General features: G+C 40.9%; 1 protein-coding gene across 1 annotated transcript in view; it reads right to left on the bottom strand.

Annotated features, from left to right (window-relative positions):
- The window catches only part of LOC142470277 (uncharacterized), a 37,104-nt gene extending 24,824 nt beyond the window's left edge, over window positions 1–12,280 (bottom strand). Inside the window, exons 1-2 of the mRNA XM_075577217.1 lie at window positions 12,214–12,280; window positions 10,968–11,848 (exon numbers count right to left, since the gene is read on the bottom strand). Of these exons, the coding sequence (XP_075433332.1) occupies window positions 10,968–11,848; window positions 12,214–12,262 (930 nt within the window). The 5' untranslated portion in view covers window positions 12,263–12,280. The remainder of the gene's footprint in view (window positions 1–10,967; window positions 11,849–12,213) is intronic.
- Window positions 12,281–17,294: the final 5,014 nt, after the last annotated feature.

Genomic DNA, 17,294 nt, shown 5'->3' with positions numbered 1-17,294 from the left:
GATAAACGTACAGTAGCAAATAGTGTATGTGTTTAATTTGTGCTTGAAAGTCCATGTCCTAAATGCATTTCTATATGTGCTTTTCCAATGGCCTTTTTCTTTTGTCACCTTTTTCAAAATAGCCTTTTACATTTGAAACATCCTTTGCATGGTGCACTTTGCCACTAATGACAGAAATATTAACAAGCAATTTATTTCGCTCAGTAGAGCTCTGTTAAGACCTTGAAGCACTGGCGAAGGTTTATTCATAGCACATGTCTCATCAGAATCAGATGGAAGAGCATAAACAATCCGAACAGAGGAATTGATTTGGTATCTAGGTCTCCATTACTGTCTCATTTAGCGAATGCATATTAATAATAAACTGAATGTAGGAGAAATGTAGCTATTGATTACCGAGCTTGTTATTTATTTCATATGGTAAATACAGAAACAAAAGAAAAAGGACAAGCAGCTTGTAGTAAACAGTAATATGCAATTAAAATAACATTATTTGTCTTGCAATGTAGCAAAAACAAATATGTTGAAGTAACTAGAAATGTAAAATAAGGAGGGACGTAGGAGATTTATTTAGCATTATGGATATGGTTCTGGGATGCGCTTTCCATGTGGAACTTCTCAGTGCTGCAGGATCCTGCTGCTGCAGGAGGCTCATCTGTGTGCGGTGTACAGGCATACCCCGGTTTACGGACACTCACTTTAAGTACACTTGCAAGTAAGGACATATCACCCAATGGGCAAACGGCAGCTCACGCATGCGCCTGTCAGCACGTCCTGAACAGCAATACCGGCTCCCTACCTGCACCGAAGCTGTGCGCAAGCGGGAGACTATAGAGCCTGTTACACATGCGTTATTTACATCAGTTATGCACGTATATGATGATTGCAGTACAGTAAATGCTTCGATAAGTGGGAAAAAGGTAGTGCTTCACTTTAAGTACATTTTCGCTTTACATACATGGTCTGGACCCATTGCGTGCGTTAATGCGGGGTATGCCTGTATCACATTGTGCTTTGCGTCAGCTTTGTGCTATTAATTAGGGGGGGAGTTATTCAGCACAATCATAGCATAAAATGTACCAATATATGTATCTGGCTCATCACTGCATCAGTCTGGGGAACACATTAACATCACTAATTCTCCACCTATGAGATCAGCATCAGATGTTAGAAAGTGAATAAATACATTTCAAGCACTTTACCCGAGCAGAAAAGACAATTCCTGCTCCGCTCCTGTGCCCCGGTTGCATGCTCTGTTTGCATTGAATTGGTTACATGGGGCAGTGTCCTGATTTATTAGTGTTTGAGAAGAAGCTAAATGTGTAACTGAACAGCAAATCTGAGCTTCCTATTATTTTCTTGCATTGTTTCTGGAGCACATTTGGACCACATACAGAGCCATATATTGGTATAATTCGGCAGCAATTACACATGAGAAACCTATTAACTCAGTCCCCAGCACAACGACTTGCAGTGCAGAGTAGGAGCTGTCAGATGAGAATCAATCAACAGATATCCCGGTTTGCAATCTGACCATTCTATTTTAATATTCACTGTACAGTCCTAAGGCCAAGCTCTCCAACTACACACGTGAGAGGCCAGCAACAGTTCTCAGCTGTTGTAATGTCTGTGGAATAGTTTGGAAAATGTCGGCAGAATTTAAGAAAGGCATCTGCTAGCAAAGGGTGGGGACACGTGTGTCTACATATAAATAATACTAGAACCGGGCAAGGCGGAACTCTTTAGGTGTGTAAGATGAGCCAGTGCTTGGCTCTGCGGCCAACACGCGAGCGCAGATAGCTTACTAAATATATCGCACAGCCCTGTTTTGCTCTGATCTTCGCCAGCTTTGCCTCTCCCCAAACTCGATCAGCCACCCTCCTCACGGTCACACAGCTCCATACATTGCAGACAGCGCAAGGGCTCAAGCAAAGAGGGGTCGCTCTTCACGGACTCTGGAAAATGTAATACATCTCGGGCAAATATATAATCCATGGGTTTGTGGCAGAGCCATTTAGGTTCCTTCCTGAAGCACATGTCCCGTGGTGTTTTAGGAATGTTTTCAGTACTCTCAATCTAATGCAATGTTAACGCTCTGTAGTTATCAGATTTGTTCCCAATGCATACTGGTTTTCAATTGTCCCATTCTTCTATGTACCGCGGCTTTTTAAAATTGGTGTGAATGGTAATCTTAGGCCGCGTCCATGGTGAGCGCGACGCCGCAGGTGGCGTGATCAAAATGCCGTGCCACTATGAGGCCGGCCATAAAGCGCACGAAGCAGAGCGCCGACGCTCGCGATGCGCGAGGAAACAAATACATATATTTGTTTCTGTCGCCCGACGGCCGGGTCACGTGAGCGGTTTGCCCAATGAGAGCAGACCAGCTCCGTGATGTCACAGCCACACCTCCGACATGTTCCCCCCCATCGCATCCACATAGAGGGCACAAATCGCTCCAGCTAGAGGTGCCCGGGCGCGCGCACCCACCATGGACACGTGGCAAACATGGCAAACAGTGCAGCTTGTTTCTCTAACAGCTCTCAGAGAGACTCTTACCTTACTTTGCCAACAGCTTTCTCCAACTGAAGGGAGATCTGTCTCCCCTAGAAAACGTCTGCAGACTAACTCCTTCAGTGGTGACATCATATCTCCATGCCAACAGGGAGAGTACCGATTTGTCGCCAGTGCGTCTTGTTTCATCTGCTGGTGGCGTTAATCTGCATGAGTTCGGACAGTTAACCCTTTCATTACGATTTAATCGGAAATTGGATCTCCATGCATAATATGTTTTGCCGTTATGTCTGCTGGTAAAGGGACACTAACAGGAAAGTGAGGGGACCCCCATACACATGGAAAATAGAAACTAGCAGAACTAAACTGGACTGCATAGAAATCAGAAATGGACGGCATGTAAGGACCAATTTGTCCATCTAATATGATAATGATCCTGTCTGCTTTGAAACCCAATAACACCCTTGGTTTCCGTTTATATGTAGGATTATCTCATAGGGCCTCATGCAGTAAGCGTTGATAAGGGAAATATGGCCATTTTATAGCCAAAATTGGGTTTGAGATTCAGTAAGCGCCGATAAGTGTTTCATATCGCCAGGTTTCGGAGCCGATAATTTGGTTATGGCCAGTCGGCTGCCGATAAGCCTGTTTTCGACACTGATCGCCACTTTTTTAAATCGGCTGGATTCAACAAAAAAAAACAGCTTATCGGGGCTGATCGGCACTACGAAATTGAGATGTTATGGCCGATTTCTCCCGCCAACTAAAGTTGGCAGTTTGGACGGGAGAACGATCGCTAAGGCTGCCGGAACGGCACTTAGAAAAAAAACATCTTCTGTACATCAATGGAAGTCAATGGAGCGGGGACGTATAACATTATAGTACTGTTTACGTTTCATTGCTCACAATACAAAGGGGATTTGCATTACAGTGTGGGGGCATTCCCTGCATTGTGTCACAGCTGACGTGTCTTATTTGCATAACATTCGACTTTTACATGTTTTCAGCATTTGCGGCTCACATTACTCATCATGTGATGATGTGTCAAGGGAAAATACTATACTACACTCTTAAAGGAGAACCTCACATCATATCACACATTTTACTGAACTGAGCGACAATTATTTACATGATGTTACACATGTCACAGATGTCACACATTCACCGTATATTCATGTTCCTTTACATTACACAATGCTTGTAATGTGTCACGCATCTTTAAACCTTCATGTACATCTGTCTTCTCATGTTTACATCTAGGTTTGGGTCCTCCCTATTTTCATGACGTCACTTATTGGATGCTCAATCACATTGCATGTTTACATTGTAACCGTAGCATTACAAGCACTTCAACCTAACTTATACACACATGTACAGTAATTCATCATTTGGACACCTTGTAAACTCATTCTATACCAACTATCCTCATTACAGAAATGCATGCATATGCACACGACTATTCATTGTTGCCAACATGTGACAATAACATGGATAATTACACATGTTACACAAAACTTTTCCCATGTCAATCTCAGCCTTTTTGTCTCATTACATGACTGACTCTTGCGTTCAGAAGTTTAACATGCATTGCACATGCAACTATTTATTTGCAAGCAATCTTTGTACAAAGCTTCACGTCACATCATTGCCAAATATCATCATTCCCTGCAGAATACACACAACAAATACTTATAACAACAACTACACACAGCTTGCCACACAAGTACTTTATTATGTTAATGTAACACCTTGCATTTTACTATGTCACCTGACATCATCACATACCTATTTAAAGGACGCCCATTACCTGCTCATTCACAGCTACTCATTTCAAAATGTTGCGAATGTTTAGGAGACGCAGGAACATTCTTTTCTATGACATGCTTGATGATCAAGAGAATGATATAGGGCAAGGAAGGGACACACCGAGGGACAGTGACAGGGACAGTGACGCGGATACGACAGGGACAGGGAGAGGGACAGGCCGAGGGACAGGTAGAGGGACAGGAGATCAGAGGAGAAGACAGAGGAGACAAGTTGTGCCTCGTCCGCGTCTGTACAGGGAGAGAACCCTGTTAGATGGGATGAGTGAGGAGGAGATTGTTAGTCGCTATCGTTTGAGTTCAGCAGCAATCTTATCTCTTTATCAGGAGATAAGGGGAGATTTAGATTTTTTCACAGCCAGAGGTCGTGCAGTCCCTGGGCTTGTTAAAATGCTGTGCTCATTACATTATCTTGCTTCCGCGTCATACCAGACAACTGTGGGCATAGTGGGCGGGGTCTCGCAATCTACATTCTCGCGGGCCTTAACCCAGTTTCTCTATGCACTCAATAGACGCGCTAGGAATTATATTCATTTTCCTACAGAGGCAACAGAGTGGCTGGAAGTCAGGACTGGCTTTTATAATATAGCAGGGATACCATGTGTGCTGGGTGCAATCGATTGCACACATGTTGCTTTGATTGCACCTAGTCAGAGTGAGCATGTGTACCGCAATTGTAAGCACTACCATTCACTCAATGTACAGGTGGTATGTGATGCCACGATGAGGATTATGCATGTGGTACCCAAGTTCCCTGGTTCCAGTCACGATTCCTCTATCCTGAGGAGCTCTTCAGTCTTCCATGCGTTCGAAGAGGGACATTTTGAACCTGGTTGGCTGCTGGGTGAGTACACATTTACATGTTCTAACACAAAACACATTTGTATTTAGGAATGTTGGCATTGTACAATTTCATCACTAATGTCAGCTTATGTGTGCTCCATTCATTATAGGTGACTCAGGATACGGAATTAGGCCGTGGCTCTTGACTCCGGTGCTAAACCCTCAAACTGAAGCAGAGGAGAGGTACAATGCAGCCCATATATCTACAAGATCTGTTATAGAGAGGACATTTGGCCTACTCAAGACCAGGTTTAGGTGTCTGGACAGAACTGGTGGGGCTCTTCTATACAAGCCTCAAAAAGTGTCTGATATTATCCTTGCCTGTTGCATTTTGCACAATGTTGCACTCAGGCACAATGTACAGTCAGACCTAGCTGAGGCTTTGGTAGACGAGCATCCCACCCATGTAGCTGCTGAAAATGAACAAACAGCCAGTGGTGGCCAGACACGCCAGAATCTCATCAATTCATTTTTTTCTTGTAAGTACAAACAGATATGTTCCAAGTTATACTTTTATACTTACATTATGTTATCTTAACAACAATGTTTTTTTATATACCCTTCTGGTAGGACACAGATGAATATGGGTTGCACACCTTTCTTTTCTCTGCTGTGTGCACAAAGGGATTTTGCACCGGTATGTTATTGTTGCACAGGTTATAGAATCCCTCTTCAATTGTACTTTAGTTGTGTGTATGTCAATACAACTTGGGTAACAAAGCAATAATATTTTAGCATTGTGTTATTCCTTATGCTAAGACAAAACACATATTATGCCCATACTCATTCATGCTTCTAGTATGCTTACATACAATGTTATTGGTGCAGTGTAACATGTACATCCAGATGATGTGTACACCAGGCTGATTTACATTTTGAATGTCATTAAATATACATGGTGTTGCACATTTAACACCAAATACACACTTTGATGTGTTGTTTACGGTACTGAAGATGGCATGTCAATGTTTGCAATTTATATATTGTTCCTTTGCATTATAGGTATATTTGCAGTATGACTGATCATGGTATGTATATTTGCTGACATCTCTCATAAGATGTGGCTACCTCAATCTTCCTATAATTATTTGAACTAAAAACACAACATATTGGTTTAAACACAAATGTTACATATATGTACTTTCTGTATCATGTATATGCATGTAGCTACTCTTGAGGTTTCATGTGCATTGTATTACAAAATGATTACTCACATTTCATCACATTTTATGTATGTTTCCTTATAATTTCCATTAATGTAATATAGAGGTGTTTGGAGAAAAGGGGATAACTGTACTTATTTGTTTACTTACGGGAGCACATTCATCACTAGCATAGACACACTTTTTAAGACAACTGTTTGTGTCTCTATCAATTGGTGTAGGATCCATGTATAACACCGACAAATGATAACACCAGCTTTATTATGGTAGCTTATATCATCATATTGACTATACTATGTATTTTTAAACGATTAATAAACACCGTAAACTATAGTTAGTTAGGTTAATGAAATATACACAGAAACGTACTTCATAACATGATGGTGATGTCATATTCAGAACATCATGCATTGGAGGGGACCATAACATCTGGCCAGTAACATTATTTGCTACAGTCCCAAACCATTTTATCTACATACCCATGTAACAAGAGATTTTAAATTTAAATGGCTACTTGGTTGTAAGTGTCCTTTACATTGGGAGAAGGAGTGGCTCAGTGAGTAAAGACACACACTGGCACTGATAGTTTGAAGCAGGGGAGTCTGGTTCAATTCCCGGTGTGGGCTCCTTGTGACCTTGGCCAAGTCACTTTATCTCCCTGTGCCTCATGCGGCAAAAAAACATTTGTACGTTCCACGGGCCAGGGACCTCAGGCTGAAACATGTGTCTGTAAATCGCTGCGTACAACTAGCAGCCCTATACATGAACATGCTCATATTATTATTATTATTATTGTTACATAGTTTCGACAGTCATACGTTCCATTACACAATAGAATACACAAATGTGTTAGCAGAGTGGGAATGGTTGTTATATAAAAAACACACCATGTCATAAAATGTTAGTAGTCATTAAAGAACACTCAAGAAAAATTCAAGAGGCACTATTTTGCAACATCATTATGTTAATTAAGTGCTTATGCAATATAGGCATAAGGGTATCACTTTTTTAATTGTTTGTTAATAAGCGCTGCAAGCAATATAAAATTAGTTCCATATGTAGTATAGTAGTCGGTGGCTCCTCCTCACAATCATCTCATATAAAGGTAGACTCTTCTGAAATCATACATTGATCCGATTGTATCTTCCCCGACATCTCTGAAATACAGCAAACACATGATGGTCAAATATGGCACCTTACTATATATGTATCCGTGACAACGCGTTACACAGCTCTATATGATTGTGTACATACACACGTCACTCATTTATATGTTACAACTACAAGTGTACATCAGTATGTAATTTTTATTATCATTTGTAGCAGCCATAACTATGTATATGAAGTGAACGTTGCCTGTATACTGAAAAATGTGCGCGCACATCTTAGTGTGCGCACGCACGCACTTCACGCTTGGCTCCACTAACTGTTAGCGCATGCGCAAAACAAAGCGAACGTTTTGCGTTCAATACATGTAGAAAATACCAGTAAACATCACATCTTTATTTCAAATACAATGAAGATGAAACTAAAATCATTCTAAACGAGTACATCTGTATTCTTTTAAACCAGACGTGTTTGGACAGAAAGGACGGCCGATAACACAATGCGCAAATGCAATACGTGTGACGTCATGTTAAGCCAGCGTGAAACGCACGCTAACACTCCTCCCACTCAATTAACATTCGGCTAACGCCCAGGGTACGCCTACAAACACTGAGCCGCACGCATCACACACTGCAGTTACCGTTACTATAACAAAACATGACAGCCAATAGGCTTTGAGGCGCGCACGTCGCTTGGGGGCGGGACTTACATCCGTAATCCTTTTTAAGGACGCCTTAGCCCATGACAAGGGTCCCACGTCATACGTGGTGGACCCGGTTTTCAATGTTGTAGATGTTGCATGATAACAAAACAGGTATGTGTTAGAGTTATGGAAAAATGTTGCTAATATGTTTAAAGGGATAGGAAAGTACGTATATGTATACCGTCAGCAATGTGTACTACTCTTTCAGGTTCTACTATATTGTATTAGGAAACAATTTGTTTGTGATCGCTACATGTTATGCAGTCTGCAATGTTACGCTGTATCCACGCATTGAAAGTGAAAATGGTGGTTACAAAAAAAAAAAAAAATTAAACGCAGAGTCAACGCATAACGATTGTTATATTTACCATTCTTCTAGAATTAACTCTTCGCCTGGCTGCAACTGGTCGCTCCAGAAATGCAAGGCATTTTCATCCACGCTTGACCCAACCGCTGAATCCAGTATGACACATATCTCCTCCAGGAAGCGCTCATAGGAATCGCCACTGCTTTCTTCAAATAATTGGTCGGGAGGTAGGTTCATTTCTTCGGGTTCCCATTCCAATGCATTTTCAGCTGAAAGGCTTGGTACATAATCATAGTACTTTTGTTCTTGTACAATGTGGGTTTCAGGAATGGAGGCTGCAGATATTGCAGCACGTATCGATTCAAACGGATCAGTAGTAGCGGATACATTGCTATTGCCATTAGGAATAAATATGCCTTTCACGACAATATAAGTGCCGTCTTTCAGGAGAAATTGTTTTTCCTGGGCAATCTTCCAGAAACCATAGGTGTGTTGTAGCTTATCCTGGTCACGTTCAAAAAAGTCATTACTTGATAAAGTGAATCTTATTGAGGAATTAAAATTCCGTGCATGCTTACGGTCTTGGTAATAAGGATATTTTGCTCGAATGAAATCATCGATTTGGCGTGTGCTTGCTTTCTGTCCGCGACTGTTCAAGATGGCTTCACAGATCATGTACTTATACCCTAAAAGGGGATTAATATTGGTAACGAATTCATCAGCCATGTCTGAGTAGCACAAAAGCTGTGTGCAGGTCTGTGTTATTTGCTCATCAAAATGAATGTGCTGAATGGCTAACAAACTCCTGTTTTTCCTTCTCAAGGTCATCAAAACTAACTACTTTGACTCCTTATTTCAAACGCCAATTGGCTTTGTAAATCTAATTGGGTTAACAGTTGTGGTTAGTGATATGGGACTGTGGGAGAAACATTTCTCCTTCTTTTATCTCGTTTCTGAAAAACATCCCTAGACTTTGAATTCGTTCACATAGTGTTTTTTTGAAAACTAACAAAGACCACTGTGTGAAAATAGTTCTTAGCCAGGCATATCAGTAAAAACACACACCTGCAAAAAGAAATGTTTTTTCCCCGCTTACATTTCTGTGTGTATGTGAAAGTCTGGTTAACTCCCTGTCTGCATGAGTTTAAATACGTGTGTATATATATATATATAAATATATCTCTCTTATAAAAATATATATATATTTATATATTATATTTTATTTTTTTTAATATTGCAGGAGTACACACAACATTGATGGCAGTAAGTATACCTTGTATGAAACCTATTTAAATGGTGAGAAACATGATTGAATGAAGTAATAAACATTTGTTTAAGCACAATACTGTTAGAGTCTCATACTTAGGATATTTCTCAAACATTATGCCTGTATTATTAAAATAGTGTGCTTTCACAAGGAAGCATGAAGTGTATTAGTTTGTAAAATACATGTATACCAGTTTATATAGTACTATATATATATATATATATATATATATATATATATATATACACACACACACACACACACACACACACACACACACACACACACACACACACACACACACACACACACACACACACACACACACACACACACACACACACACACACACACACATAGAGTCTCATACTTAGGATATTTCTCAAACATTAGGCCTGTATTATTAAAATAGTGTGCTTTCACAAGGAAGCATGAAGTGTATTAGTTTGTAAAATACATGTATACCAGTTTATATAGTACTATATATATATATATATATATATATATACATACACACACACACACACACACACACACACACACACACACACACACACACACACACACACACACACACACACACACACACACACACACACACACACACACACACACACACACACACACACACACACACACACACACTCAGTGTGTGTGTGTGTGTGTGTGTGTGTGTGTGTATATATATTATTATACATTCTGAGATGTTATTGAAACAAGAACACACAAATGATTAAAGGACAAAATTAGAATGGCCAAGCAAGGCAAAGGTAAGTAATAATTTACACATAATCCTGCTGTACACGTACAAGAAAGATGTTTGCAGTTACTTAGGTGTTTTTATAAATGCATGTGACTAATATGCATATGCAATTCTTACATCAATTAACACACCCAAATGCAATGTTTTGCTGCAAAGTCAATGGCAGCTTCTCTAAACTTTGCAACTGGTTCCAGGTGGACCATTACTGAACAGACGATTAATACATAAATATTTATAACACTATTCATTAATTGAGTGTTAACATTTCCAAAACTTCACGTGTACAAGAACATAGTTGAAAGTTTGGAAACAACACAGTCTTCAGCATACATACAATATTAATTAGATAATGTGAAGTCAACAAAACAAGGGCAGAGACATATTGAGTGAATTATAACATTTATTTTTTTTGTTCCTTTTGTGAGCGAGTAACAGGCCTGCTTGTTGTCTCTTGCATTTTTTTTTTCGTTTGCCACCAACTTTCGCAACAACAGAGCCACTTTGAGTGGCCTCTGGCACTTCACGGGCAGGGCTTATGGGCAGTGACTCACCTACAGGGCTTGTGGGCAGTGACTCACCTACAGGGCTTTTGGGCAGTGACTCACCTACAGGGCTTGTGGGCAGTGACTCACCTACAGGGCTTTTGGGCAGTGACTCACCTACAGGGCTTTTGGGCAGTGACTGTTCACCAACAGGGCTTGTGGGCAGTGACACATGTGAGCAAGTTGGTACACCGTGCACAACACATGGTTGGTCCGTTTCATCTTTCCTGGTCAGTACTAACTGCTTGTGCTGTTGTGTTTTTGTGGCCTCCTTTGTAGGTGTCAGCTGGTGATGTAGTACAGATGGCAGCGGTAGGATGTCGTCAGGAACCTGCACACCAATGTGTGCTACTTGACCGGTAACATTGGGACCTGGTGACTGAAGATCAGATGAATGTGGTGAGAAGTGGCCAGCATGTAATGATCCAGCCTGTGAGGTGTTGAATTGGGGTACATTAGTCATTCTCCAGTAATTAGCTTGGGTTTGCTGAACAACTAATGCTTCGAATGAGGTGTTGATTTTTTGCAACTGTTTAGGCACTTCAATGAAGACTCTGTGGAGATGTGCCAATTGTGATACTGTTTCTTCCTGCAGTCCAATCATCCTTTCCAGCACTGTCATCATGTCTGAATGGCGACGATTTTCTGCGTCCACTATTTTTCCCTCTGAAGCTACAATTGCATCGTATGTGGAAGTTGATGGACGATTTGGCGGTACAACAGTTTCTATTGGCACCTCTTCATGGTCACTTGATTGTATTTCAGTCTCTTCTGCGGCGTCATCCTCATCATCCTCATCATCCTCATCACCATGATGTTCTAAAAAGAAATGTACACATTATTAAATGGCATGTTAATGTATGCTGTGTTACTATGTAATTGTACTGTGTCCTAAGTAACACCTAACATGTTAGCATACGTTTTATAACCTCACATTAAAAACTACCTTGACTTACGAATAATGTTTGGACTCAGTATGAAATATGAATGAATGAAAAGTTGCTCTAAACTCAGAAGTCCTACATGATAGTTCACATCACTAACACAATACATGTTGCCTTACACTTAATTTTCACTGACACTAAGTAATCCTATTTAAAGAAGATGTGCAAAACAAATAATGAACATGACAACATAACATATAGAAGAGCACATATTATATGGCCACCAACTGATACACTCACCTTGTAGTTGTGTTGAGCTGGCTGACCCAGGTGAAGACACTTGTTCCATCTCAGGTGACACATGTCCTCCAGGGGCAACTATATATAACAATAACATAAGTTTGACATTTACATGTGTAAATATTGAACAAACACTTATTGTATGTTCTGTATTTATGATTAACTAACAACATCAGTTGCTTAACCGAAAATGTGTGTGAAAGTGAACATAAATAGTTGTAATAACACTGTACATGCCTGTGTACTTAGAAGTTTTGAGTTCCCTAACATACAACATACTATGTTTCTGCAGTAATGCGTGAGGATAAATAGATTAAATTTGTACCTTAAAATCATATGTTGTGTAGTGATATCAGTATCATAATGTACATAACTATCATGAGATGACCATTCACAATGGTTATCATGAAGGTGGTCATATTGCAAAAAGTGTTGTTTTTGGTAGAGGATATGTGTGGTACATTAATCGAAGATGTGGCACACCTGAATGTGGCTGTGACTCAACAAGACAACACATGCAGTGTGTGATAATGTGTCTTTGATAGTAGTTCAACTATAGATATGAGTGAACTAATGTGTGACGTACGCTTTGATAAGTAATGAGTTGTTGGGGCATTTAGTAGCTAAAGTGAAGCTTTCAAATGAGTGTGATTAACTTCAGTTGTGCTAGTCAGGTTGTAATAACGGTATTCCCTTCCCCAAAAAGCCTGATCAGCCACACCTTTCAATTACTTGAAACAGGTGAAAATGGTGTGAACTAAGTTGACCCTAAAATGAGGCTGCAATTAGTGTGTGTGCTGAACCCCACCCCCTCTGTTGAAGTGTATGCTGTGATGAGATATTAATTGCAGCTGCTTTAACACAATGGTAGATGAGCTAAATAGTCGTGTGCAGTTTTTAAGTTATGAAAACAATGACATAAAATATGATACGTGTGCCTCATTATGCTGTCTGTATATGAGTTAAAGCAAAAATGGACCTTTTCATAAACAACTATAGATGTGTTAGTGCAAGTGATGTTTGTAGGCCGTTGCATGCAATATATTTGATGCATGCTTAAAATAGGCAGTAATGTCATGTTTGTCGGAGTAAAATAAATAAAATACACAATAATATTCTACATATTTCTGTTCTGTACCTGTAGCTAGTAATAATTTCTGATTAACATGTGTTACACATGTGTACTACCCTGTTGTTCCCCATCTTCGCCCACCATCAATTGCTTCCACTGCAGCTATGCATTTTGGGAATTCACATGTAAATGAGCACGCAATGGCACGTGCTATATTAGTTACTGCTTTTAGTAGGACTACTACATATATGTCTATTTTGAGATATATATATATACAGAATCAGACATATACATATATAGATGCAGGTATGCTTATATTGTGAAGACAGTATAAAAAGCAGTGTAAATATGCAAAATAAGTGTAAGCAACGACACGCCTAGTACAGTAATATTTATCACCTGCTGGAAATTGTGACGGATAAATTCCAATGTCACGGTCACCAGCCAAGCCTTCCACGACGACGGTAAGTAATTTTGGCCGAAGCAGCTCCTCCAATGGAGTCAATATGAGACGTTGTGGTGTGGGCCCACCTCCAGTGCCAGTAGCATGCACGCGTTGGTCTTGTATTTTCTTTTTCAATTTGGACCTAATATCATCAAATCTTTTCCGACAATGATACTTGTCCCTGACACGATTCCCACAGGCATTGACACCAATGACTATTGTGTCCCACATTTCTTTTTTGCTTGCTGCACTTGTCCGCCCTTGAAAAACATATAAAAGATATGAGGTGAATTAATAATAATATAAGCACCAGTTTCCTACACTGCTAGCTGTTCCAAGAGATAGCAAACATGCTGTTTTATGTGTAATATGTGAAGCACATGAGCATTCACTACTAAACCTATACATGTAAGCAAGGTTGCATTCATATTGTATGCAGTTCTGGCAAATTGACCGGCTGTGTTTATTTGTCCTTGTAAGGCATGATAAAAAGCTGTGTTTCCACACTAATGAACATAGAAAGATATTGTGTACCCATATTTGCATATGAACAAAACTCAGATGACCTAGGATCACATGTATTTGAATAATAAATGTAAAGGTACACTTACCTACTAAATGTCCATAGATACTGTCATAGTGCTCCAGAATGCCAGTGACAAGAGCTGTATTTTCCTGGTCATTGAAGCGAGGATTACGTGGCTTCTCCACACGTTTCTTCCGAGCAGGTTTAGGGTCAGAGCTTGGCTGGTGCTGACTGGACTCTCCTTCTTCCAATGGAAGAGCCTCCAAAAGCTGGCCACCAGCAAGCACGCCACCACCATCCACCCCATCAGCAACTGCGCCACCAGCAGCACTCCCAGCACCAGCACTCCCACTCCTAGCACCAGCACTCCCAGCACCAGCACTCCCACTCACAGCAACAGCACTCCCACTCCCAACAACAGCACTCCCACTCCCAGCAACACCACTCGCAGCACCAGCACTCCCACTCCCAACAACAGCACTCCCACTCCCAGCACCAGCACTCCCACTCCCAGCAACAGCACTCCCACTCTCAGCAACACCACTCGGTGCACCAGCAACATCACTCCCCTGAACAGAACGTTCACTCCGACGCGTACTCGCACGAGTAGCAGTCCCACTCCCACCAGCATCACTCTTCCCACGCTTTGCGGGCATACTTCCAGCACTCACAAAAAACAGACAAGAAATGTACAGGCAATCACACGAACCACTTCCACATATAAAACAAGACAAAGATGTAAACAAAACAACAAAGGACAAAGCTCACCCAATACACAACAAGTCTCTCAGTCAATATGCAAATCTTCAATCGTCCAGCTCTGTGCGTCTCTCTCTCTCTCACTCCCAACAACACAGAGAATGATTAGCAGTACACGTTGCCTTTAAATATGGCGCGCAATCAAAAACATGCTTGTTTTGCCTGATTCAGCAAGATTTGTGATTGTGCAACCTAACAGCACCCCGCCACGCACGCCGATACACCTGTGTGTGATCGGCTCATCATCGTGAGAGTGGTCGGATTTGTTTTCGGCTTGATTTTGAATGTATTCGGCACTTACTGCATACGGAGAGGGAAAAACGCCAATAACATGACTAATCGATAAGCTTGCCGATTTCACATAATCGTCGCTTACTGCATGAGGCCCATAATCTTTAATCTCATTCTGGCTGTGAACACCTTAAAACCTTCTCTGCCAAACTTCTCTATCAACGTAATGCAATTTACAAGAATAATTAACAATTTACTCTATTATTACATCAATGTCCAAGAATGAAGAAATAACGAACACCATTTCAGGCCTAGGGAGCCCTTTGCCCAGTCTTGTAGTCGGTCCCCTTGGGCCCAAAACATAGTCCTTTATTTCTTCCACTGACATACTAATAAAGTAAACGTAAAAATTTTTTTTTAGATGAAAGATTATGAGGTAATCCTACATATAGAAGGAAGCCCTAATCTTAACTCTCACGAGGTCTTGAGTGTAGGTTAGCAGATGTGTCCTGTGAACCCAGGTGCTAAGAGGAGGTGCTAAGGCTTTGAGACCTATTAGTTGTCTTCTACCCAACATCAGATGCTCTGTACTGTATCTTTGACGCACCTGACCGTGCTGATGTTCCTCCTTTGACGCACACCTGACCGTGCTGATGCTCCTCCTTTGACGCACCTGACCGTGCTGATTATCCTCCTTTGATGCACACCCGACCGTGCTGATTATCCTCCTTTGACGCACACCTGACCGTGCTGATCATCCTCCTTTGACGCACACCTGACCGTGCTGATCATCCTCCTTTGACGCACCTGACCGTGCTGATGTTCCTCCTTTAACGCACCTGACCGTGCTGATGTTCCTCCTTTGACGCACCTGACCGTGCTGATGTTCCTCCTTTGACGCACCTGACCGTGCTGATGTTCCTCCTTTCACGCACCTGACCGTGCTGATGTTCCTCCTTTGACGCAACTGACCGTGCTGATTATCCTCCTTTGACGCACACCTGACCGTGCTGATTATCCTCCTTTGCCGCACACCTGACCGTGCTGATCATCCTCCTTTGACGCACACCTGACCGTGCTGATTATCCTCCTTTGACGTACACCTGACCGTGCTGATTATCCTCCTTTGACGCACACCTGACCGTGCGGATCATCCTCCTTTGACGCACACCTGACCGTGCTGATTATCCTCCTTTGACGCACACCTGACCGTGCTGATCATCCTCCTTTGACGCACCTGACCGTGCTGATGTTCCTCCATTCACGCACCTGACCGTGCTGATGTTACTACAATTTGCTTGCTGCCATAAGAATATAATAAAATAGAAAATATAGAAATTCTTATACTAAGTTCTAAATTGACCAATACAAATTTCTATTGTATGTGTAAAGGTAAAAATATGTTGTTACCAATGGATTTGATATGTATGAAACGTAGAGGTGACACAGTTACCTTTGGCTATTTATTTCTGTATACCCTCCCCCCCCCCCATATATTATTATGTTATAGTACGTTAATTTATGTCAGATCTCAATAAAATGTTTAATTATAATTAAAAAAAAGTAACAGACCTTCAGCAGAACCCATAAAAACACACTAATACTGTAATGTTATTAAAATATCTAGAGCAAATCAAGAATGTTCTAAAGTTGTCATGTTTTTCCTACAATTATCTTTAACTCTTTAAAAACAACCTTTCATAAGGTCTATTAAATAGAATGCAAATATATACCTAAAACAATACAAAGTGAAATATAAAAGAGTCTGGTTTGATCTAAGTGGTCTCACGCAAAATGACAGAGGCTGCACCCTATTGAGAATCCTCTTTATTTCATTTTTATTCTGCTTCTTCAGTGAAAAAGGGACAGTTTGGGCTGTCGTAGGGGAAGCAGAACACGAAAGAATTAGTGAGGGAATGTACAGTATACAGACGTATGTACGAAATACACATCTATTAAGCAATGTGACACTAAGAGGTTTCCCACTGCTGGAGACATATGAATTTCTTTATTTCCGACTTAAGCCATTTGAATCTGCAATAAACGGT

This window comes from Ascaphus truei, chromosome 19 (genome assembly GCF_040206685.1).
Source record: "Ascaphus truei isolate aAscTru1 chromosome 19, aAscTru1.hap1, whole genome shotgun sequence".
NCBI classification, from domain to species: Eukaryota; Metazoa; Chordata; class Amphibia; order Anura; family Ascaphidae; genus Ascaphus; species Ascaphus truei.
This window is presented reverse-complemented; position numbering and strand designations above follow the sequence as displayed.